This window comes from Carcharhinus amblyrhynchos, chromosome 1 (genome assembly GCF_965287045.1).
Source record: "Carcharhinus amblyrhynchos chromosome 1, sCarAmb.v2.hapA, whole genome shotgun sequence".
NCBI classification, from domain to species: Eukaryota; Metazoa; Chordata; class Chondrichthyes; order Carcharhiniformes; family Carcharhinidae; genus Carcharhinus; species Carcharhinus amblyrhynchos.
Genome location: NC_137324.1, coordinates 144,854,896 through 144,877,904, shown reverse-complemented (window position 1 = coordinate 144,877,904; position 23,009 = coordinate 144,854,896). Strand labels below are relative to the sequence as shown.

At 45.2% G+C, this 23,009-nt stretch overlaps 1 protein-coding gene across 1 annotated transcript in view; it reads right to left on the bottom strand.

Moving 5' to 3' along the window:
- Positions 1-23,009, bottom strand: part of rxfp1 (relaxin family peptide receptor 1) — a 96,846-nt gene that overhangs the window by 67,307 nt on the left and 6,530 nt on the right. The window contains exons 4-8 of the mRNA XM_080186472.1: positions 19,999-20,070; positions 13,133-13,204; positions 3,933-4,004; positions 3,761-3,835; positions 723-794 (exon numbers count right to left, since the gene is read on the bottom strand). Of these exons, the coding sequence (XP_080042598.1) occupies positions 723-794; positions 3,761-3,835; positions 3,933-4,004; positions 13,133-13,204; positions 19,999-20,070 (363 nt within the window). The remainder of the gene's footprint in view (positions 1-722; positions 795-3,760; positions 3,836-3,932; positions 4,005-13,132; positions 13,205-19,998; positions 20,071-23,009) is intronic.

Here is a 23,009-nt window from a genome sequence, read left to right as displayed (position 1 = left end):
AAAGAGATTTAATGCTGAGATATTGATTAAAATACATCAAAACATATCATAGTCTTCTTTTTAAAGTAATACTGTAAAAAGATTTTAAAATGCTGTGGTACCAATATAAGAGATTAATATTGTTGTAATATATCTTTCAGGGATTTAACATGAGACCACTAGAAGGGAAGTGTGTCATGTAACTCAGTCTTGGGTTAACTGTTGCTTTGAATTGGGGCATCTTAAAGCTTTATTGCTATGTATAACTGTCTTGGGTGCCTGGTTTTAATAAACAAACAAACCTATGATGAGTTTACCCAATCCTGTATGAATGATTGGCGCCTAGTGTATTTTACAGTGAATATATCCATGGTATTATGCCAGTATAATAACATGACAAATATATCAGCAGCCTTTGACAGAGTTTAACCAACATTTTATTGAGGGATCAAGAAATGTAGGGGAAGATGCTAAAGTTTGGTTTTACTCCCCAAAATTCAGCTCATTCTGATGGAAGTAATGTATAACTGGGACAAAGAATAACTGGAGAAGGGCTGATAGCCCCTGCAAAGGAATGGGAGTTTGAAAGTTTGCTTTTGAAATTAACAGTTTACCATCTTGCATTGATTTTAATATTACAGAACTAATTTCAGAAAGTAAAGCTAAATTTGAAGGGGTGAAAGTTGAGTGGGGAACTATGAATTAATCTGCAATGTGGCAAGCTGTGTGACCAATGTACTTACAGTACAGTTAGTTGAGTGCAAAACGTAAAAGTGCCATTCTTCACAGATTCAATCTGATTGCCTTCAAAATCCCTAGAAGAGAGATTATGTAATACTTTATACAAATGAACTGAATTTAGAAAACTTTATTATACAATCCTTAAGCATGCTGCATATTTTCTTTGAAGCTTTAGAAGTCAACTTAATGAATCAAAAGCAGCAATAATTTGTAACGTTTAATCCCAGTTTTGTTCAAGAAACATGGATAGAAATGTATTTTGTGGTTTAGTCATAAGCTTATAAACCCATTTGCCTGAGAGCTGAACATGTGAACACTTTAAACCACAAACCTAGAGAAAGTAGTGACGTTCAAATGATTCAAAGCTCCTAAAATTTCAGGAACCCAACTGGGAAATGTAAAGCTGAAACCAACAACAGTAGTGACATTGTGACCTAGTATTCAATCCAACACACAAAGCAATGGGTTCTAGCTAGCCAATGATAATTGGAAGTTGACAATAATTGTTCTATTCCAGAGAGCCAATTAGAGAAGGGTAACACTGGTGCCAACTTCTAGATGCTTGTCCATTTATTTACAAAGTTGCACTTTTGCAGTAGCAAGATCTCTGAAGGGATGAGGTTTTGAAAGGTCATGTAACCCAACTGGCCAATCAGGCTGAACAGTATGAATCCTGGGGCTGATCCCGGGCTTTTCTGACAAATTCAATCCTGGAGCTGTACAAGTTGGGAGCACATCCTAGCACTCTGTAAATAGCTATGGTTATTCTAATAAATAGTTTGTTGTTCAAACCTGGTGGTAGACAATCACAGACATTATATTGGCGATGAGGATGGCGCCTTCTAATTGTCACGGAAGAGAAGAAACAGGCCTCATATTCAAATAATTCAAGTCAGCCAGTCTACAACCAGTGCTTCACCAAAATTCTTCTTAATGCAAATTAGAGCTGTTTCATCCAAACTCCAAAGCTTCGAGTCAACATGTTGATCGTCAGCAGTGCTTTTTCCAGGCAAACAAAATAGTGGGGGAGGAGAAGAGAAAGATTATCCTACTTACAGTTTGGAGCCCAAACTTACAACTTAATTGAGTCTGACATTTCCAGATGCCCGATACAAAGGGGACAATCTTATTGGCTCGTTCCGCCAGTCGACCAACGTGGCAAACTCTCAAGAGAGGCAGCAAAACTGGGTTTGCACCCACCCCTCGCAATACCACCGGCACTGTGGAGCTGGCGTGATCAGCTGATTTAAATATTCATGAGTTTATTTTAATACGATTATTGAGTCCGGGACAGTATTGTCTGAACTCGCTTGCCTTAATGGCCTCACTGGAGGAGGCCCTCGCCAGTGAAGATCATGCATGGTTCCCCCACCAATGGGGAGCATGTATGGCGGCCTTGCTGGTGGGACTGGAAGACATTGAGGCCCCCAGGTGTTCTATGGGTAGTGCCAGCCTGGGAACCTGCCAGCATCAGTCTGCAATGCCTACTGGACACTGAGCAGTGCCAAGGAGGGGGGACTGAGGCGGGCCCAGAAGGGGGTGGGGCCTAAGGGGATGCAGGGGAACTGCACACCCTGCAATCGGGGAATAACGGCGGGGAGGGGTATCAGATCAGCAATTGGCTGGGGAGGCCAGCGATGGAATGGGGAAAGGTACAGATTGCTCACTTGTACAGAGAACATAAAAAGATTGTGTCTGAGAGCTCGCCAAAAAAATGGGCACGATTCTGTCCCACTTTCACGCCTGTTTGGCACTGAGATTATTTTTAGTAAGATAGCCCCCAAAGACTTTTACAGAATTCGTAGATCTTGTGAAAGGGCATTATCGTCCAAAGCCTTTGGTAATTATGCAAAAGTATAAATTGAATTTGATTACAAGAGCTCCTCTAGAAGCGAAAGTAGCTTTTGTGGCTAGCCTAAAGAAAATAGCAACACACTGTGAATATGGGCCCACCCTTAATGACATGTTAAGAAATCTAGTGTGTGGGGTGAATACAGAAGAAGCTATTGGCTGAGTCAGGGATAACTCTGAAGAAGGTGCTGGAGGTTGCTCTAGATATGGAAAGTGGAAAAAGAAGCATTGTCGGGCAGGGAAGTCCACAATCTAGAAAGAAACTGCTTGTGTCAGTGGCTCCAAGATCGAGAGCAGAGTTTGATGAACAGAGAAATGCAGAAAGCAAGAGAATGCAGAGATGTAAAAGATACTGTAAGAAGTCTCACAACGCCAGGTTATAGTCCAACAAGTATATTTGGTATCACAAGCTTTTGGAGTGTCGCCCCCTCTTCAGGTGACTCACCTGATGAAGAAGCAGTGCTCCGAAAGCTCATAATACCAAATAAACCTGCTGGACTGGTATTGTGAGACTTCTTACTGTGCCCACCCCCCGTCCAACGCCAGCATCTCCACATCATAAAAGATTCAGTCGGCAGCCCAGGAGTAGTAAAGGGTGCTAAAGATGTTGGGGGGAGTCACTTCCAGAGGAAGTGCCAATTTAAAGAAGCTGTGTGTTTTGTCTATGGTAGAAAAAGTTCGCAAGGCATAAACAGGAACAAGCAGGGCCAGCACAGTTCAAGCCGCCCCCCCCCCCCCCCCCCCCCGTATTCCTGCCCATTGGGCACTTTGATTTTTTTATGCATTAAAAATAATTCCCTTTGCCTGCTGTTGGGAAGCTCAATCTGCCTTCAAACCATTGCGGTCTTAATTCCCTACTTTCATCCCGACATTGGGAAGCTGACATTTCAACTCCCATGCAACAAAGTGCACTCTCCCACTGAAATTTCCCACTACCAGTACCTGTACAAGATTCTTACAGCCCTCAATATGTTATTAAAAGAGCACTTTATTACATTGGTACGAAGAACACGCTCATGATCTTCTGACCAAGACTGAAGTGAGGAACATTACATAAGACAGAGTAACTTCTTCTGTGGTGCACACACTATTTTTGATTCTTCTACCTTCTTTTAACTGATAGCTAAACAGAGTCACTAAACAGGTTGAGACTTCAATGCAATTTTGAATTAAAACTGAGGTTACTTACAGCCAGTTTAATTTGGGCATCTCTTGACAGATCGGTTTACTAGGCAGCTGATGGAAGGAATTGTTCAGCAGTGCTCTAGAAAAATAGAGCCATCAACAATCAGTTCACATCAATAAACGATGGACCGTTATTTAAGTTGCTTGACGCTGTATAACTTAACACCAGAACTTACAGGAGAACGACTGACTTCAGTCCCATGAAAGTTTTCGGAGTAATCTTTTGGATCCGATTGTTTTCAAGAATTCTGAAAGAATGAATTCAATAGAAGTTACTTCTGCACAACTAAAGGGACTTTTGAAAAATATATACACATGAACTAGATTTTATTAATTAAAGGACTAAGTCTGAAATAGTATGAATGGGACAAACTATAACCAGCTAGGAGCCAACATTTAAGTTTTGGGTATGAACCATACTGAGATGCCTTCTGTACCCTCTCTTATTTGCCTCCCTAGTCCGACTGCATTTCAACAAACAAGAATTGATTGATGACATTTTTTTTAAACAGCCTACATTCCAAGCAAATCAGGTTCTTAATCACCAATCGATCATGCACTTTAGAATGAACAGTCCTTGCAGCTTGCAATATGTTATAAACATGCACAGTGCACAATGATATCATTAAACACTTGATCTGGACAATTGGGTATTTGTATTCTTGTAAGTGCCTCTTAAATATGTAACCATGGTGACCAACCGCCCTGGATTTTCCAGATTGTCTCAGAATTTGCATTCCTATCCCCTGTCCTTTGTGTGGGCTTCCAGGGACACCATTAATCCCAGATTCCTCTTAGCAGCAACTGAGGAGATTTTTGGTGTCCTACGTGCACATTGTGATGTTGTGAATAGTCTATAGCCCACACTGAGCCAAAAGAAGCAGAAGCACTGTCTGGTACTCCGCTCTCTGAAAGTTATCCAGCTTCAGCAGCTGGGTGGTTGGGGTTGTGAGGTCCACTTGGGTTACTAACCCTTCAGGATTGGCTTGGTGTCTCGAGGAATTGGTGAGCAATCTCCAGGACAAAGCTCTGTGCCAATCAGGACAGTAAAAATATTAATTTTTCGTCATTTGCTTTGACCATTTCCCTTCACCAGATATTGAAATTGGGGGCAAATTGCTGTTTGGCTGACAGTCCAGCATAATCTAATTGGGTAATGAATCTTTTTGCTTCCATTCGGTGCAGTGTGTCGCAAAGATGAACGTGTTAGCCAATTATTGGATGGAGCTTGGGGGGAAGTCATGCAATGAAACGTCCAAGGTGGGTATGGGGATGACCTGTTGGGAGGATAACTGGAGGTGAGGGAGTCCAGCAGCAGGTCTGGCAGCTGGGTGGTCCAGTGGGGAAAGGCTCGTGGTTAGTCTTTAAATATCCCAGCAGATTAATCTGCAGCTCCAAGAGGAGAAGCTGTTCCCCTCTCTCATAGCCATCACTGAATGAGCCCATGGCTAGAGTAACAGAATGTAGACCTGAACACATATCTGGCAGATACTGAGTATTCTCTGGATCGGCTCTCTGTGGCAAGCATCAGCTTTTTCATGGAGGCAGCCAAGCATTCACATGCTGCAGCAATGATAACTTTCAGAACTTGGGCAGGCTCCTCTACCTTTTGCTCAAGGTTTTGCATAGCCTCAGTTTCCCTAATTCTGACCCTGTCTGTCCCTACCGCCCAGAGAGATTTCTTATGGTTATATCCAGAGGCATGTCATCAGTTTAGGGCTCAGTACGAGCATAAGGACATAATAAATAGGAGCAGGCATAGACCATCTAGCCCCTCGAGCCTGCCCCGCCATTCAATAAGATCATGGCTGATCTGAAGTGGGTCAGTTCCACTTTCCCGCTTTCTCCCCATAACCCTTAATTCCCCTGTCTATCAAAAACCTATCTACCCGTGACTTAAATATATTCAACGAGGTAACCTCCACCACTTCAATGGGCAAAGAATTCCAGAGATTCACCACCCTCTGACAGAAGAAGTTCCTCCTCAACTCTGTTCTAACCTGACCCCCCTTTATTTTGAGGCTGTGCCCTCTAGTTCTGGTTTCCTTTCTAAGCGGGAAGAATCTCTCTACCTCTACCCTATCTAGCCCCTTCATTATCATATATGTCTCTATAAGATCCCCCCTCAGCCTTCTAAACTCCAATGAGTACAGGCCCAATCTACTCAATCTCTCCTTATAAGCTAACCCCCTCATCTCCGGTATCAGCCTGGTGAACCTTCTCTGTACTCCCCTCCGAGGCCAATATATCCTTTTGCAAATAAGGGGACCAAAACTGCACACAGTACTCTAGCTGCGGCCTCACCAGTACCCTGTACAGTTGCAGCAAGACCACCCTACTTTTATATTCAATCCCCCTCGCTATAAAGGCCAACACTCCTTTCACCTTCTTGATCACCTGCTGCACCTGCAGACTGAGTTTTTGTGATTCTTGCACAAGGACCCCCAGGTCCCTCTGCATAGTAGCATGCTGCAACTTTTCACCATTTAAATAATATTCCATCCTACTATTATTTCTTCCAAAGTTGATTACCTCACATTTGCTAACGTTATACTCCATCTGCCAGGTCCTCGCCCACTCACTCAGCCCACCCAAATCTCTCTGCAGGCTTTCCGTGTCCTCCACTCAATTCGCTTTTCCACTCATCTTCGTGTCATCAGCAAACTTTGTTACCCTACACTCAGCTCCCTCCTCCTGATCGTCTATGTATATGGTAAACAGTTGAAGCCCCAGCACCGATCCCTGGAGACAGTATGAATCCCGTCTCCAGCAGTCCTCCAACAGGCAGGGATCTCAGCTGTCACATCTTCAGTAACTGCAAGGACACGTCTGTGATATGCTCACTAGATTGTTACCCCGAGCCTCATTGCCAATGCCTACCCACCAAGCTCAATGTCCCTGTGCTAGTGGAGGGTGCAGGCAAATGATATGACGATGCACCCTCTGAATATTCTGTCTCATCTTCAGAGGTGAAGATGGAGGTGGGGGAATACTGCCTCTTCTTATTGCCCCTACTACAAGGGCCTGGAGTGAAGAACATAAAGGATTTGTTCACAGTTCTGCACAATCCTTTTTCACATCAATGTATCGGATGTGACCTCAGTTGTTTGTCCTCTCCCTCATGTCAAAAATCTGGACCAAAGTATCCAGGTAACTCTCCCCCTTTTTCATACCCCCCAATACCTGCAGCTTAGACTCCAGCTCAAAAACCTGAGCCAAAGTTCCTCAAGCTGAAGATGCTCTCGACAGGTACAGCTTTCTGGAATCACAATGCTTGCCACAAACTCCTATATTTTGCAGTTGCTGCACACCATATCTATCCAATCTTTTTTTATTTGTTTCTTTTATTTAAATCAAATATTTTAGTTGCACGAATTAATATATGTAGTTTATTACTAATTTAGCAAAGCCATAGTTTCCTAGCTCCATGACAAAATAAAAAAGCTATACTTATTAGTGCCGCAACATTAAGGGGAGAACCTTCTGTACATGCTCAGTTGCAATCTTAGAGCTCGATTTTACCATCACGTTGTGCCCATTTTCGGGCATGAAAACTTGGTAAAATTGCATGTGAGGAGACTAGTCCATACCCACCTCCGCGCCAGTTTTCTGTTTACCAAGGCCCGAAAATGGCCACGTTCAGGACCTTGCAATTTGCATGCATTTAAATTGACTTAATGGGCTGCACATCTAACCTTACCGGGAATTCCCCTTTACCACTGTGTTCACCCATCCAGAATCGGCACAAAACAGGCATACTTCGGGCGCTCCAGTTAGCGAGGAGGTAAGTGCTGAGCTTCTGACAGCTCTCTGCTTGAGATTGGTTGGGAGGAAGGAGGGCAGTGTCTGCTGTCACTCTGCCTGTGATCAACAAGGGGAATGGGGGAGTCCGCTGCCACTCTGCCTGTGGTCATTGGGCGGGGCGGGGCGGGGGTGGTCTGCTGCCACTCTGCCTGTGATCATTGAGGGGGACAGGGGGGTCCGCTGCCACTCTGGCTGTGATCATTGAGGGGGACAGGGGGGTCCGCTGCCACTCTGCCTGTGATCAGTGAGGGGTAAAGGGGGGGTCCGCTGCCACTCTGCCTGTGATCAGTGAGGGGGACAGGGGGGTCCGCTGCCACTCTGCCTGTAATCAGTGAGGGGTAAAGGGGGAGTCCGCTGCCACTCTGCCTGTGATCAGTGAGGGGTAAAGGGGGGTCCGCTGCCACTCTGCCTGTGATCAGTGAGGGGGACAGGGGGGTCCGCTGCCACTCTGCCTGTAATCAGTGAGGGGTAAAGGGGGAGTCCGCTGCCACTCTGCCTGTGATCAGCGAGGGGTAAAGGGGGAGTCCGCTGCCACTCTGCCTGTGATCAGTGAGGGGTAAAGGGGGGGTCTGCTGCCACTCTGCCTGTGATCAGTGAGGGGTAAAGGGGGAGTCCGCTGCCACTCTGCCTGTGATCAGTGAGGGGGACAGGGGGGCCCGCTGCCACTCTGCCTGTAATCAGTGAGGGGGGAAACCACTGCCACTCTGCCTGTGATCATTGAGGGGGACAGGGGGGTCCGCTGCCACTCTGTCTGTGATCAGTGAGGGGGGAAACCACTGCCACTCTATCTGAGATCTTTGGTGGGAGGGAAGGAGCCCGCAATCATTCTGGGTGGCAGAGGGGATGTGGGGAATAAAGGGGTCAATAATGTTGAGGGGGTGGGAGCAGTATGGCAGGAGATTCATTCCTTTTTGTGCGAATGTGCAGTTGGAAGCACTGATCGGACTTGCAGGATTTTGGGCATGTTAAACCCCACCCACAGATTTGTGCAGCATGATTTGGAATTGCTGATATTTTTTCAGGCAGAGTCCTATGGGGGTGCCTGAGAATGGGTCTAACAATCTAATCTAAAGCACTCTCAGTTTCAAGTCCGCCCAGCACTTAGAATCAAAATGGTAAAATAGGACCCTCAATGTCAGAGAGTCAGCTGGCAGCATTAAAATGAGCAAGTTACCTTAACGCAGACTAACAATAAAGTTCAAGTTACCCATTTTTAGGTCTGTGCAATCCTTAACCTATTGAAGGTTATTACGTCTACTCTACTTATGATTTATCAATGGTTATCTCTGTAAAACATGGTTGAATTAGTGATGAAGATATGTAATCAGGAAATTTCAGTAATTGAGATTCTCAACTTCCAATATGAAGCATTGACTGTAATATTTAACTGAAAGGCACTTGCTGCCAAAAAAAAAATCAGGAAAAAAAAATCAGTATCCAATATAGGGCTTGAGAAATGACCCTGGAGTTGAGTCTTGTTATCTACATGGTGAACTATCCAGGCAATGAAGCAGTTCGCCAAACCTCCATTCTGTCAGTGAATAGTCTTGGCTGACAAGGGCTCATGTGGCAAGTCTTTCTATGCTACCAAGGCAATGGTCTCTCTATAAAGTCTTGAGGTTAATGGAGACTGTTGAATAGTTCAATAAATCGCCTCGAGTTATTACACTATGTACAACAGGTTTAACAGCACAACTACACAGGTCTACTCCAAACAGTGCCCTGACTCTAAGTAAAGCCCTTCAATTCCAGGAAAACTCACCTTCGCTCTTGATTGGCCCAGTTTTACATGCTCCTGCTCTATTGGCCCTGACCTGGTCATGCAGCCCATGAAGGATCGCTCTTTAAAGGGGCCACGCATTATTGTAGTCAGAGAGCAATGTCTCCATGCTAGTCATGCATGAATGGGAGGAATACCCACCCACTGTCACCTGGAAGGAGTGGGATGGGGATGACTGTCTTGACAGAAGACAAATACAGGGCCTACCACTTGTTCAGAGATGGTGGCAAACCTGAGAAGAATATACTAGATTGATTCCTGCAATTCATTCACAGATCCACTAAGCTCCAAGATATCTTCTACTGGCTCTTGTCCAGATAATGAGGAAAAGAACCTGTTGCAGAAAGAAGCTATGGAGTCTCAGGAAGGTCTGAATGCTGGTGACCAAGGACTAGTTTGACAGGTAAGCATTGGTCCAACCATGGGTAGATCACAGGCTGTGCGGCTATCTGCAGTGAGCAAAGGGCAATGCCAGAACTGCCTTTGTATGTCCTGGGATGTGGTTGAACACATTTGCCAGTTTCTCCACGGTGACTTGCAGCTGCTTGGGTTTGAAGCAATTCAGTAGGGGTGACACTAAAGTTCACTGCTGTCTTAAACTTCTTTGCCACTTGCTCCTTCCAGTGCTCCACTGCGGATCTGTGTGTCATCTCCCAGTCAGTGACAGACAAGTGAATCTGAGGGTTGAGAGCTGCTCTCTGCAGGAAAACATGGCAATTTGTCCACTTCCCACAGATCCTGAAAGCCAGGCTGCCAAGGTCTATTGACTGCACACATGGCCTTGATTGTTCCCTGGCAATAGCTAGTCGCATTCATCACTGTGAAAGGTTTTCATTCTCCGACTATGTGACTCAAACATGATTGCAGAAGGCAAATGCTGCAGGTTTGTGCTTGGTTCCCAGAGAGCTCTCACAATGCTTCCAATTTGATCTACTCCCCAGGTCCTCGATGATTGCAGGGCAATTTGGGGCAACCCCAGAAGACCTGGCTTCTATGATACCATTCTGCTGTTCTCAGGGTGCTGCTGAAGAGAGCAATTATGGTGCACATCCTTGAACAGACTTCAATAGCTGAGGTTCAGATGTTTGCACTGCATAGGTGGGGCTTTCCAGCACTCACCAGAGAGTGTCCTGGAGCATCATTGTCTACTGCACGCTGCAAACAATTAAGGAGAGATTGTTTTAACTGAGAAAGACATGGAAGAGTGAGATTTTTCCTCAGATGATGAGGATGGTGAATGGGATGATACTGATGAGGACCAGGATGTCATGGAGGAACATGCAAAGGCCATCGGAAGGGTACACATAGCAGAGAAGCTGTGGCAATCTGATAGTTCAGTAAGAAGTCTCACAACACCAGGTTAAAGTTGGAATTTGTGTTTACCTCAGTCCAACGCCAGCATCTCCACAATCTGATAGTTAATAGATTCCAGACAGAGTAAGCTGCTGAGACATTTCCTTTATTGTTTCATTTTCTATCTTCTGCTGGTGGGCAGGCCCCAGTTCTTTTTTGAAAATAGACACTGTACTTCAAACTTACAGACCTTGATTTTTGATTGCTGGATAAAATTGCCCCACTTAACGTTCACCCTGCTGGTGGTTTGATCCTTTGCATGCACCAAACTTTGCTGACACAGGGAAGCCTGGTACTAAATGTGTGCACATTAGAACCTATTCTCCTGCGAGCTCAGGCACCTGCAAGTAGAAATGAGGTTTTTCCCAAGCTCTCACAACGTCTGTATGTGTGGCAACTTGGAAACAAAATCAAATCTAACCTTGCAGTGATGTACTCATGTCACACTCAACCTGCTCCCAATGGGGTAGACCCAGCAGAATTAGAACCATACAGTGCAGAAAATAGGCCATTCCACCCATCAAGTCTGCACTGACAGCGATCTCACCCAGGTCCTATCCTTGTAACTCCACGTAATCTCCCTGACAATAAAGGGGCAATCCCACCCATACATGTTCCCTGTAACCCCAAGTATTATTACCCACTAATTCCCCTAACCTACACATCTTGGGACACTAAGGGGTAATTTAGCATGGCCAATCCACCTAACCTGCACACTTTGGAGTGTGGGAGGAAACTGGAGCATCTGGAGGAAACCCATATAGACATGGGGAGAATGTGCAACTCCAAACAGACCTGAGGCCGGAATTGAACCAGGGTCCCTGGCACTGTGAGGCAGCAGTGCTAACCACTGTGTCATTGTGTCGCCCCTTTCAGAGAGAACCAGATCAATAGGCCCATTGAGAAGAGCAGCACAAAAACATCATTTAGCCTCTAGCGATCACCTCCCCCCTGAACCCTGATCAGAGAAGATTGGGACACTCAGCTCCCTCTCTACCACAGTATTCTGTTTTCCCTCTCCATTTAAGCAATATTTTTTCTTCTATTATTCTTACCTCACATTTTCCCACATTATACTCTATCTGCCCAATTTTCACCTTAACTCTATCCCTCTTCAGACTTTTTGGGATGAATTTCACAGCCCCCTGCTGGTACATTTCTAGGCAGGTGAGACTTGTAAAATAAGTGGCCTGCTCATCACTTTCCTGTCCACACCCAACCTGTCTCCCATATTATGATAGGTGTGTCAGAGGTCAGGCAGTCCTTGGGCCAATTGAGACCCTTAGGTGGCCAATTAATAGCCACCTAAGGGCCTCATTCGACCTCTACCATTATAATATGTGCAGTAGAGAAAGGCAGAAGCAAGGGGAGCAGCCTGACAGCTTTCACACTCACACTGCTGACGAACAGGAGGAGGGTTTAAGTACCTCCTTTTGAAGAGCTCCCCCAAAGACTGTATCCCCTTTAAAACCCCACCAACCTCTAAAACAGGGCTTTCCTATGCTCCTCACCCACTTCGTTGGAGTTTACCAGACAGGTCTGTCCAAAGTTCTCACATTTACCCAAAATCTGGGTTCCATGACACTTCTTCTCAGGGATTGCTGTCAATCCAGTATCGGTCACTACACAATTCTAGCAAAACTGGGTCTACAGAGCTTCTGGCTGACTAGATTGACAGGCAGCTCTCCAGGGCAGGACTTCCTTCCAAGTGGGGCAAAAATACTACACCAAATAAATTAAGGCCATTCCCAGCGTAACGTCGCTGCAGGGCAGTCAGGTTTCAGTTGAGCAGGCTGCCCACTGGCCTTTTGTTGGGAGCACAAGGAATATGTCTCCTGTAAAATCCAACTCTTTGTTTCCTCCTTCCAACTTAATTTCCCACCAATCATTGCACTGTCAGTAAAGTGACTACAATAATGCAACCCCTTAATCCAAGTCATTCATTAAGCAGTAGGAGTGTCTGGACTGATCCCTGTCGCACTCTGCCAGTTAGAATTTGCCAAGCTGAAAATTGCACATTTATCTCGATGCTCTCTCTGTCTCTCTTCCATTAGCTTGATATTTATTGTCAACGGGAAATACCAGAAGATGCTGCCGCTGGTGAATAGCATGCCACTTTCTGCTGTGAGAAATGTACTGAGGAAGGGTCAGAAAATCCCTCTTACAAATGACTTGTCTAAAATTTTTGCCATTTCCTTCTTTTCCATTGCAAATTCCCCAATCTCACCCTTGAAAAGGCCAATGTTTTCGTCAGCTACTCTCTTCCTTTTTATGCGTCAACAGAAACTATTTCAGTCTGGTTTTATATTTCCCCCCTTTATATTTTTTTCTTCAACCCTCACTAGTTTCTATGAATCTTGGGACACTAAGTGCAAAGGGGAGGAAAACCACCTTTGTAAAGTTTTCATCAATATTCAGGAGACAAGTATAAGAACCTACAGCCATTGGACTTGCTGGAGATCTTCAAAGACTCTGGCCGGCAGGAACATTATATGATTGTTGCTTAAGTATCTGCAAAGGGAAAAAGAAAGAAATAAGCTGATGTTAATGACATCATTAAGTATTATTATAATTATAACCTTTAACTGTTCTCACCTGCAGGTAACGTAAAATGCATTTACATTGATGGCCTATGAACACATACCAATGTCATGGCTATTATTACTCTATTGATCATGAGGTGGGAATTGCGGACACAGCTTACCTTCAAGACAGCTATTCATCCCATGGTAATTATCCTGGCCACTGAGAACCTCAGATTGTCACATTCTACAGTCAGTTTAATTAAAACAGATCAGGTTTCTACAAATGAGACTCAGTTATTCTAGTTCACTGGATAAGTGACTTTGTTTCAAATTGTGAAGTGTATCAAGTTCACTGACAAAGTGTCTGACTGGAGATGTGTGCTGGAGTCCCAAAGAGAACTAAAATAAAGCATGTTGATGTTCCTTGTCATGATCAATGATATGGTTACCAATAGACAACGGCATTCTCTATTTCAACTATATCGACGATCAGACAGTTATTGAAAAACAAACAGGTTTAGGGAGGTTTGGTGTTCGGTGGGAGGGGGAGGGTTACGTGGTCATTGCAGGGGGTCGGGTGGTCAGTGAGGTTGGTGGTCAGCCATGGAGGTGGGGGGTGTCAGTGGTGTTGGTGGTCTGTGGGAATGGGAGCAGATAGTCAGTGTTGGGGTGGTCAGTGGTGGGGGGTGGAGAGGGTAGATAGACACGTTGTGTGTGTAGTTGGAGGGTGGGGAGGGTAAGGGTGCACCTGGGGGTCTGAAGAAGTTAATTTTGGGAATGTGGGTGTAGTCAGGGGTGGGGTTGGTAGTTAGTCAGGGATATGTGGAGGCTAGTCGAGGATAAGGTGTAGTTGGGGGGTGGGGTCAGAGTTGGGGTGTGGGGGTACTCTTGGGGTCCCGTGGGTGTTTGAGATGGATCAGTACTATATCCAAAAACTTAAAAGTGATTTAAATACTTCTAACTATTTCTGGGTAACTATTTGGACAGATGGAACTATTTGAATTTTGCAACTTGAATTTAAGTTTTGGGTGGTTTCCATTTTTAAAAATTTGGACTTCCGGACCAAATGACATGCGATTCCTTTATGGGGATTTGAGCACATGTTTGGATGTTGCTTTAACATCCAAAGTACTTCACAGTCTGTAGAATTATAGAATCCTTACAGTGCAGAAGGAGGCTATTCAGCCCATTGAGCCTGCGTCAACTAGAATCCCACACAGATCCCAGCCCCGTAGCCTCAAGTATTTACCCGCTAACCCCCTGACACTAAGGGGCAATTTAGCATGGCCAATGAAAGTAACCCACACATCTTTGGAATTTGGTAGGAAACCAGAGCACCCAGAAGAAACCCATGCAGACACTGGGAAAATGTGCAAACTCCACACAGTGATCTGAGGCTGGAATCGAACCTGGGTCTCTGGTGTTGTGAGGCAGCAATGCTAACCATTGTGCTACTGTGATGCCCTATTTTTGAAGTGTAGTTACCATTGCTATGTGAATAAATATAACATGTAGCAAAGTTCCACAAATAGCAAATGATTGATTAATCAGATTATCTGGTGTTGGTAATGGTTGAAATTTAGCCAAACACAAGAATTATCTACTCTTTGTAAACACTACCCTGGGAGCAGGCTGATAAAGCTTTGATTTAAAATCTCATTTGAAAGACAACACCTCTGACCAGTGCAACACTTCACCAGTAAAGTACTGAAGGGTCTGTCAAGATTATGTGCAGAAGTCTGTCAGTGAGATTTGAGCTCACAACCTTCTGACTTAGAGGTGAGATTGTTACGCTAGTTTGGATAGTAACCTGGAGATGGGAGCAAGTGGGAGTGGGGCTGACTCTGAGGTTGCCAAACCTGGAAGAATGGGTTTGCCACATTGACACCAAAGTCGGAGGTGTGGTAGATTGTGAGGAAGGGTGTCGAAGTTTGCAGGGTGACTTGGACAGGTTGCAGAGCTGGGCCGCGAGGTGGCGGATGGAGTTTAATGCGGAGAAGTGTGAGGTAATCCATTTCGGTAGGAATAACAGATGTGTTGAGTATAGGGCTAACGGGAGGACTTTGAATAGAGTGGAGGAGCAGAGGGATCTAGGTGTATGTGTACATAGATCCCTGAAAGTTGGGAATCAAGTAGATATGGTTGTTAAGAAGGCGTACGGTGTCTTGGCGTTTATTGGTAGGGGGATTGAATTTAGGAGTCGCAGCGTCATGTTGCAACTGTACACAACTCTGGTGCGGCTGCACTTGGAGTACTGTGTGCAGTTCTGGTCCCCACATTACAGGAAGGATGTGGAGGCTTTGGAGAGGGTGCAGAGGAGGTTTACCAGGATGTTGCCTGGTATGCAGGGGAGGTCCTATGAGGAGAGACTGAGGGATTTGGGGTTGTTTTCACTGGAAAGAAGGCGGCTAAGAGGGGATCTTATAGAAACATATAAGATGATTAGAGGTTTAGATAGGGTGGATGGTGATAGCCTGTTTCCTCGGATGGAGAAAGCTAGCACGAGGGGGCATGGCTTTAAATTAAGGGGGGGTAGTTATAGGACGGATGTCAGGGGCAGGTTCTTTATCCAGAGGGTGGTGAGGGACTGGAATGCCCTGCCTGCTGCAGTTGTAAATGCGCCTAGTTTGGGGGCGTTTAAGAGATTGGTGGATAGGTTTATGGACGAAAAGGGATTGGTTTAGATTAGTGGGTCAATGTTTTTTTTTAAAAATAAGACTGGTCGGCGCAGCATTGTGGGCCGAAGGGCCTGTTCCGCGCTGTAATGTTCTATGTTCTATTGATGCAGTTACATATCTGCTCAACTATACCCTCACCTTCACCTTTGATGCAGAGTTACTGCTACACTTGAAGCACAATCCTATTCACAATTCTAGAACCATCTCGGAATGCAAAGTTAACCTCTGGCATCTCCCCTATATTGCAAACCATCTCCCGAATAACTCTGCCTGTCTCTTTTACCCTCACCTTCAATAGTGCATGCAAGAGGTATAGACATCTTTGTCACGAAGATTGAGACTATCCACTCAGTTGCTTCTGTCATCTGCTTCCCTTTGACTATCTCATCAGGTCAAATTTCTTCTTTAAAGTATCGCTTTGCCATTGCCATGAGATTGCATCTTTGTCTGGTTGCCCTCCTAACTACCCTCACAGTCTCTCTGAATTTGTGGTGTTCATGGGATTCTCATCCTCTCTCTTGCTCCAAGATGCCAAAAACTTCTGACCACCTAATCTCCTCTTAGAGTACCACGCTAGCTGATATTGTTAATGCTTTTCTCCATTCTCTAAATCTATCATCATCACCTCCCTGTCTCCACCCTTGACCTCACGATCCTTGCAAGCTACCATTCCATCTCCTAGTAGGTATTGTTAGTTGTTCTTTCCTAGAACGCCATGTTCAAATCCCTTCAGTGTTCTCTCGCTGCTGCAGTATGAAATGGTTCTTGTCAAAGTTACAAAGCACATCCTATGTGACTGTGAATGGTAAGCTATCCCCCCTCGCCCTTCTTGACTTCCCTCTAGCCTTTGACACAGCTGATGACACCATCCTCTTCCAACATTTCTTTATCGTGGAGATGGGAAGAACTATAATCTCCTGTTTTCATTCTTATCTAATTACAGGCAGAATATCACTTGCAATGGCTTCTCTTCCCATTCCTGTACTGTTCACAGAATAGAATGTCTAATGTGCAAAAGGAGGCCATTCAGCCCATCAAGTTTCCAATTACTTGGCATCTTAGCCAGGCCCCCATTATCTCCACTCCCACCCCGTCACCCCACCTGTCACCAGATCCCCATAACCCATAATCCAATTAACGTACACAACTTGGGACACCAAGAGGCAAGAGGTAGCAGGTAATTGGAAAGGTACTTAGCAGATCCAGGACAGGATTTTGTGTGTAGAGTTTGCACGTTTTCCCTGTGTCTGTGTGGATTTCCTCCGGATGCTCCGGTTTCCTCCAACACTCTAAACATGTGCAGGTTAGGTTGGCTGGCCGTGCTAAATTATCCGTTAGTGTCAAGGGATTAATGGGGAAAATACATCAGGTACAGGGATTGGGCCTGGTGGGATTGTTGCCGATGCAGGCTCGATGGTCACGTACTATAGGGATTCTACGATTCTATGACACCATAATTTGACTGTATCAATATATCAGGGATATGGGCAAAAAAGCCCATTGAGTCTGTATTGACCATAATCCCACCCAAATCCTACTCTTGTAACTTTCATTTACCTGCTAACCCCCTGACACTAGGGTCAATTTAGCATGGCCAATCAACCTAACCCGCGTATCTTTGGAAACCCAAGCACCCAAAGGATACCCATGCGCTCATGGGGAGAATGTGCAAATTCTACATAGACAGTGACCCAAGGCCAGAATTGAACCCAGGTCCCTTGCACTATGAGGCAGCAGTGCTAACCACTGTGCCACCATGCCGCCCATGTTTTTGGATGAGAGTGGCAATGGAGGTAAAGTCTCAAAATGGCTTTGAAAGTCAAGATCCCCATTTGCATTAAGTTTACATAGTATACATACACTGTAACGTTACATAGTAGTCTGCTATGAGATCTTGGTAAAAGCCTTCTGAGAGTCTAAATAAACCATATCCACTGTACTAGTTACAGCCTCAAAGAATTCTAATAGATTCATCAAGCATGATTTTCCTTTAGTAAATCCATGCTGACTTTGTCTAATTATACTATGCTTTCCAGCTGCTGATTTATGAAATCCTTGACAATGGACACCAGCAATTTCCCAGTACTGATGTTAGGCTCACGAGTCAATAATTCCCAGTTTTCTCTCTACATCTCTATTTGAATAGCAGGCTTACATTAGCTACCCTCCAATCTATAGAAGACAGTCCAGAGACAAAGAATTGTGAAAAATGATGACCAATGGATCTACTATCTCCAGGCCACTTCTTTAAGTACTTTGGGATGAAGATTATCAGGCCCAAGAGATTTATCCACCTTCAATCCCATCACTTTCCCCAAAACTGTTTCTCTACTAATACTGATTTCCTTCAGTTCCTCACTAAAACTTGTTTCTCTCAGAACTTCTGATATATTACTAATGTCTTCCTTTGTGAAGATAGAAACAAAGTAAGAATTCAGTTCCTCAGCCATTTCTTTATTTCCCTGTTTTGTTGTCCCGTTTCTGGCTGTAAAGGGCCTATAATCGTTTTTCTCAATCTTTTTCTCTTTACATACCTATAAAACTTTTACAGTCAATTTTTATGTTCCTTGCTAGCTTATTTTCATACTTTACTTTCCCGTTCTTAATCACTTCTATCACTCTCCCACTCTTAATTTACTCTTCAGTATTGAAAGATCATCACAGTTTGAACTAACTATTGCAACATACTTTGTGCAAGAAGGTCTACACAGTACAATGAAATGCCTCAAGATAATGAAGGTAATTTTAAAAGTAATTCTCTGTAAACTGCTATCTGCAGTGCTGCTTCACAGGTGAAATGAGATCTATGTCTCATACCCTAATGTATATCTAATAATCAAAAATTATTATTAGATATACATTAGGGTATGAGACATAGATTTCATTTCACCTATGAAGCAACACTGCAGATAGCAGTTTGCAGAGAATTGCTTTCAAAATTATCATCAGGTGGTCCACTTTGGTAGGAATAATGGTAGGAATAACTATTACTTACGTGGCGAAAAACTGCAGCAGGCGACGGTGCAGAGGGACCTCGGGGTCCTTGTGCATGAGTCGCAAAAACCCAGCCTGCAGGTGCAGCAGGTGGTCAGGAAGGCGAATGGGATGCTGGCCTTCATAGCGAGGGGGATTGAATATAAAAGTAGGGAGGTCTTGCTGCAGCTGTATAGGGCATTGGTGAGGCCGCAGCTGGAGTACTGTGTGCAGTTTTGGTCGCCGCACTTATGCAAGGATATTTTGGCCTTGGAGGGAGTGCAGAGGAGGTTTACTAGGCTGATACCGGAGTTGAGGGGGTTGAGCTATGAGGAGAGGCTGAATAAACTAGGCTTGTACTCGTTAGAGTTTAGAAGAATGAGGGGAGATCTCATTGAGACGTATAAGATGATGAATGGGATGGATAGGATAGAGGTGGAGAGACTCTTCCCGCTCAGAAAGGACAGTAGGACTAGGGGGCACAGCCTCAAGATAAAGGGGGGGCGGTTTAGAATGGAGTTGAGGAGGAACTTCTTCACTCAAAGGGTGGTGAATCTCTGGAATTCTCTGCCCGTTGAAGTGGTGGAGGCTGCCTCGCTAAATATTTTTAAGACGCGGGTTGATGGGTTTTTGATAAGCGAGGGGATTAAGGGTTATGGGGAGAGGGCGGGAATGTGGAACTGAACCATGACAGATCAGCCATGATCTTATTGAATGGCAGGCTCGAAGGGCTAGATGGCCTACTCCTGCTCCTATTTCTTATGTTCTTATCAATCCAAACAATACAGAATCATTGGTGTTAAATGCAAAGTCCTACGGTTCTGTTGGGAAAAGAATCAGTTCAATCATTTTTTTGTAGTTGGACTGAAAATCTAAGACAAATAAAACATGAGAAATTGGTTAAAGAACTGTTTACCAATAGCCGCATGGTTAAAGCAACTGAACCCAGAAAATACACAGGCCAATGATTCAAGCAATTACACTACTGTGTGCCTGCTGGTAACTTCTGGGTTTGAACCTGTAAACAGTGGATCTTCTGTCAGAATGATGGTGGATGATTAGTAAAGCACCTGTGGAAATTCAATCGCTTAACCTCTAGGTGAAGGAAATTTGGATCGAGGATACTCACAGTTTAATGAGATTGTGTAGTCCCTTAAATGCTCGTTCAGAAACTGTCGTGATTTCATTGTAGTTTAAGTTTCTAAAACAAAATGCAATGAAGTTAATTTAAAATGTGAAATAGTATTCACGTCAACATGATAGGAATTAGATGACATGGGATTTCAAATTGATGCTAAACGCCACAAGGTTGAGGTTTAAACACTAACAGAGTCATCACAATCAATTGTACTTGTGGATTCATTAAATATATTTATTTTGCAAAGCCATTTGTATTTTTCCTCGTTCTTTTGCTTGACCACATAGTCCTGCTTAGAGAATAGGTATCTTGCTCCCTAACCTTCATCAATGATGCCATGTAGTCATTTGCCAGAAGGTGGATGAGTTTGAGTTAGGTTTAACCCTTTATGGTTCCCTCCCTCTCTTGCTGTGAAAGTAGCCAGTGTCAATTTTGTGCTTTCCTTTCAGAAGGAGGCTGTATCAATCTCCTCTTATATGAAGTAACATATTGCTTGTGAACTCTGTGTACCAATACCCTCAAAGCACTCCATTTCTTTCAACAGCAAATTCTGATTCAACAGATAATATTGTAGCAGACACCTACCAGCAGGCTGTGATGATGGGGGAGTGTACTTGGCTGGAACTGATCAGAACTTAGGTGCCATATGTGGGAGTTCTTGGAGACAACATGTCTCCCAAAGGCCCACATCTGCATCAAGTGTTTAGAGCTGCAGCGTTTGAGGGCCCGGATCAGGCAATTAGAGCTGCGTTTAGAGGATGCGTTTCTGGTCAGGGAGAATGAGGTGATAATGGCTATGAACCATGGTCAAGTGGAGGTCCCAGAGCCTGGGGGACGGGACGGGTGGGTAACTGTTAGGAAGGGGAAGAAGAAGAAGAAGAATAGTCCTGGTCCAAAGACTTACCCCAGTGGCCCCCCCAAAGGGCATCAACAGGGGTACAAAAGGTAAGACAGGAGGACCAGAATGCCTCAGAGGGAAGGAAGGGGGCTGGCAATGAGATAGTGGTGGGGGATGGGAGGGTTAAAAGAATTGATAGGCGGTTCTGTGGGCAAAAGCGTGACTCCAGGATGGTAGTCTGCCTCCCTGGAGCAGGGGTACAGGATGTGTCGGAGAGGGTAGAGGGAATCTTGAATGGTGAAGGGAACCAGGCTGAAGTAATTATACACATAGAAGAGAAGGACGTAGGAAGGCAGAGCAGGGGGGATGTACGTAGGCAATTAAGGGAGTTGGGGGCCAAGCTGAAGAGCAGGGCCTCCAGGGTGGCATTCTCTGGGCTACTGCCTAGTAACAGCATGGCTAGGAATAATGAGATCATGCAGCTGAATGCGTGGCTGAGGGATTGGAAATCTAATGCTACGTGTGTTGATGTTTTGTCTCTTTTACTCCGCAGGTGCGTCGGTTCACCTTGTTGTCTAACGAGGGGCATGCACACGGTGGGTCGTGCGTGGGCTGCTCTTGGATGTTTCGAGAGTGGCCTAGTACTTCGCGTTGTTTGTGTATGCTTAAAACTGGACCAGCAGATGGGCACCACAACAGCTCAGTGACTATCACTGCTAGCTGTGCAGATACATGGATTTGGGCCAGTGTCTGTGGGAGTTTGTGCATTCTCCCTGCGTGGGTTTCCTCCGGGTGCTCCGGTTTCCTCCCACACCCCAAAGATGTGCTCTTAGGCTGATTGGTGTAACAAATTGTCCCTAAACTATTCTCCCCTGAATCTGGTTTCCAATGGGGGTACCATAAGCATAGACATGGGTCAAGGGAGGTGTGGGAAAAATACATTGTTAAGATGGCGGCGCGGGCTCGTTGGGCCGAAGGGACTGTTTCCCGTGCTGTGTTGTTCTTCGTGTTGTTCCCTTTGTGCAGGGAACAGTGTCTTTGGCAGGGGTAGGGAGTGCAGAGCCAGTTGCCATGAGGAACAGGTTGAAGAAGAAGCTGGGATCCATTGAACAGCCAATTTCAGTGTGATAGGAGTATGAGACATGAAAGGGAAGTTTTTGTTGGCGTGTTGGAAGACTGGCAGTGTAGGATGGTCGACACAACATAGGAACCCCTCTCCTTGAGTTTGAGAAGTCCTGAGGTAAGGCAGATACAGGTGACAATCTCTGGGGAAAAGAAATAAGAGACATTCTCTCAGAGAAGTTGATGGGGCTGGGGAAGGGAGGTGGCACTGTTGACTGGATTGATGGGGGTCTGGGGAGAGAAGTTGATAAAGGACTGTGCCCATCACAACAGTCTACTTGTGAAGTTCCTAGTCAGCCATACTTTTTCTGCTCCTCCTCCCCTCAAGTTTGCTCAGACCTCTCCTCCCCTTTGGACCTGCTGATCACTCTATCTCTTTGGGCCAGACCACTCTCACCATCAGGCCTGGGTGGGTCCCCCTGCTCCTCAGACCTGCCGAGAGCCACACCCCTCTCAAGCTTGCCCAGACTTCCTCCTTCCTGTTGGACCTACCCAGATTTCTCCATTCCCACTTGGGCATGTTCAGAGTCCACTACCCACTCGGGGGCCCCCCCTGACTAATCCTACCGTTCAGGCCTTCTAATCCTCTGCAGGCCTTCCGGGCACCCACTCCTCCTCAATGTCTCTGGGTCTGTGATGGAACTGCTCTGTGTGGACCTGATCTCCCAGACTTGGGCCTGAGTGGTTCCTACTGCCACAACTGCTGGATCACACCACCCCTCCCAGTTGCCAGATCACTGCTGGAAACCCCAATCTTAAACACCCTCAGGGAGGGGAGAGCTGGCCAGTGCTATGCTCTTGTGGCTAAGTGTTTATGCATAGTGCTGGCCGCTCTGGACAGTGTGAATGTGCAGACAATAAAGATATTCAGGTAGTGGCAAGAGAAGATTCTGGGCCGTCACCTCAGTCACTTAGTGGAGGACAAGTGGTGTTCCTGGCCTAGGATGCAGGGTGGGAAGCCCAAATTCCAGGATAATCCTATAAAATTCAAGATAGCTGGTCACCCTGAGAATATACACTTTCAAGGTAAGTAACAATATGA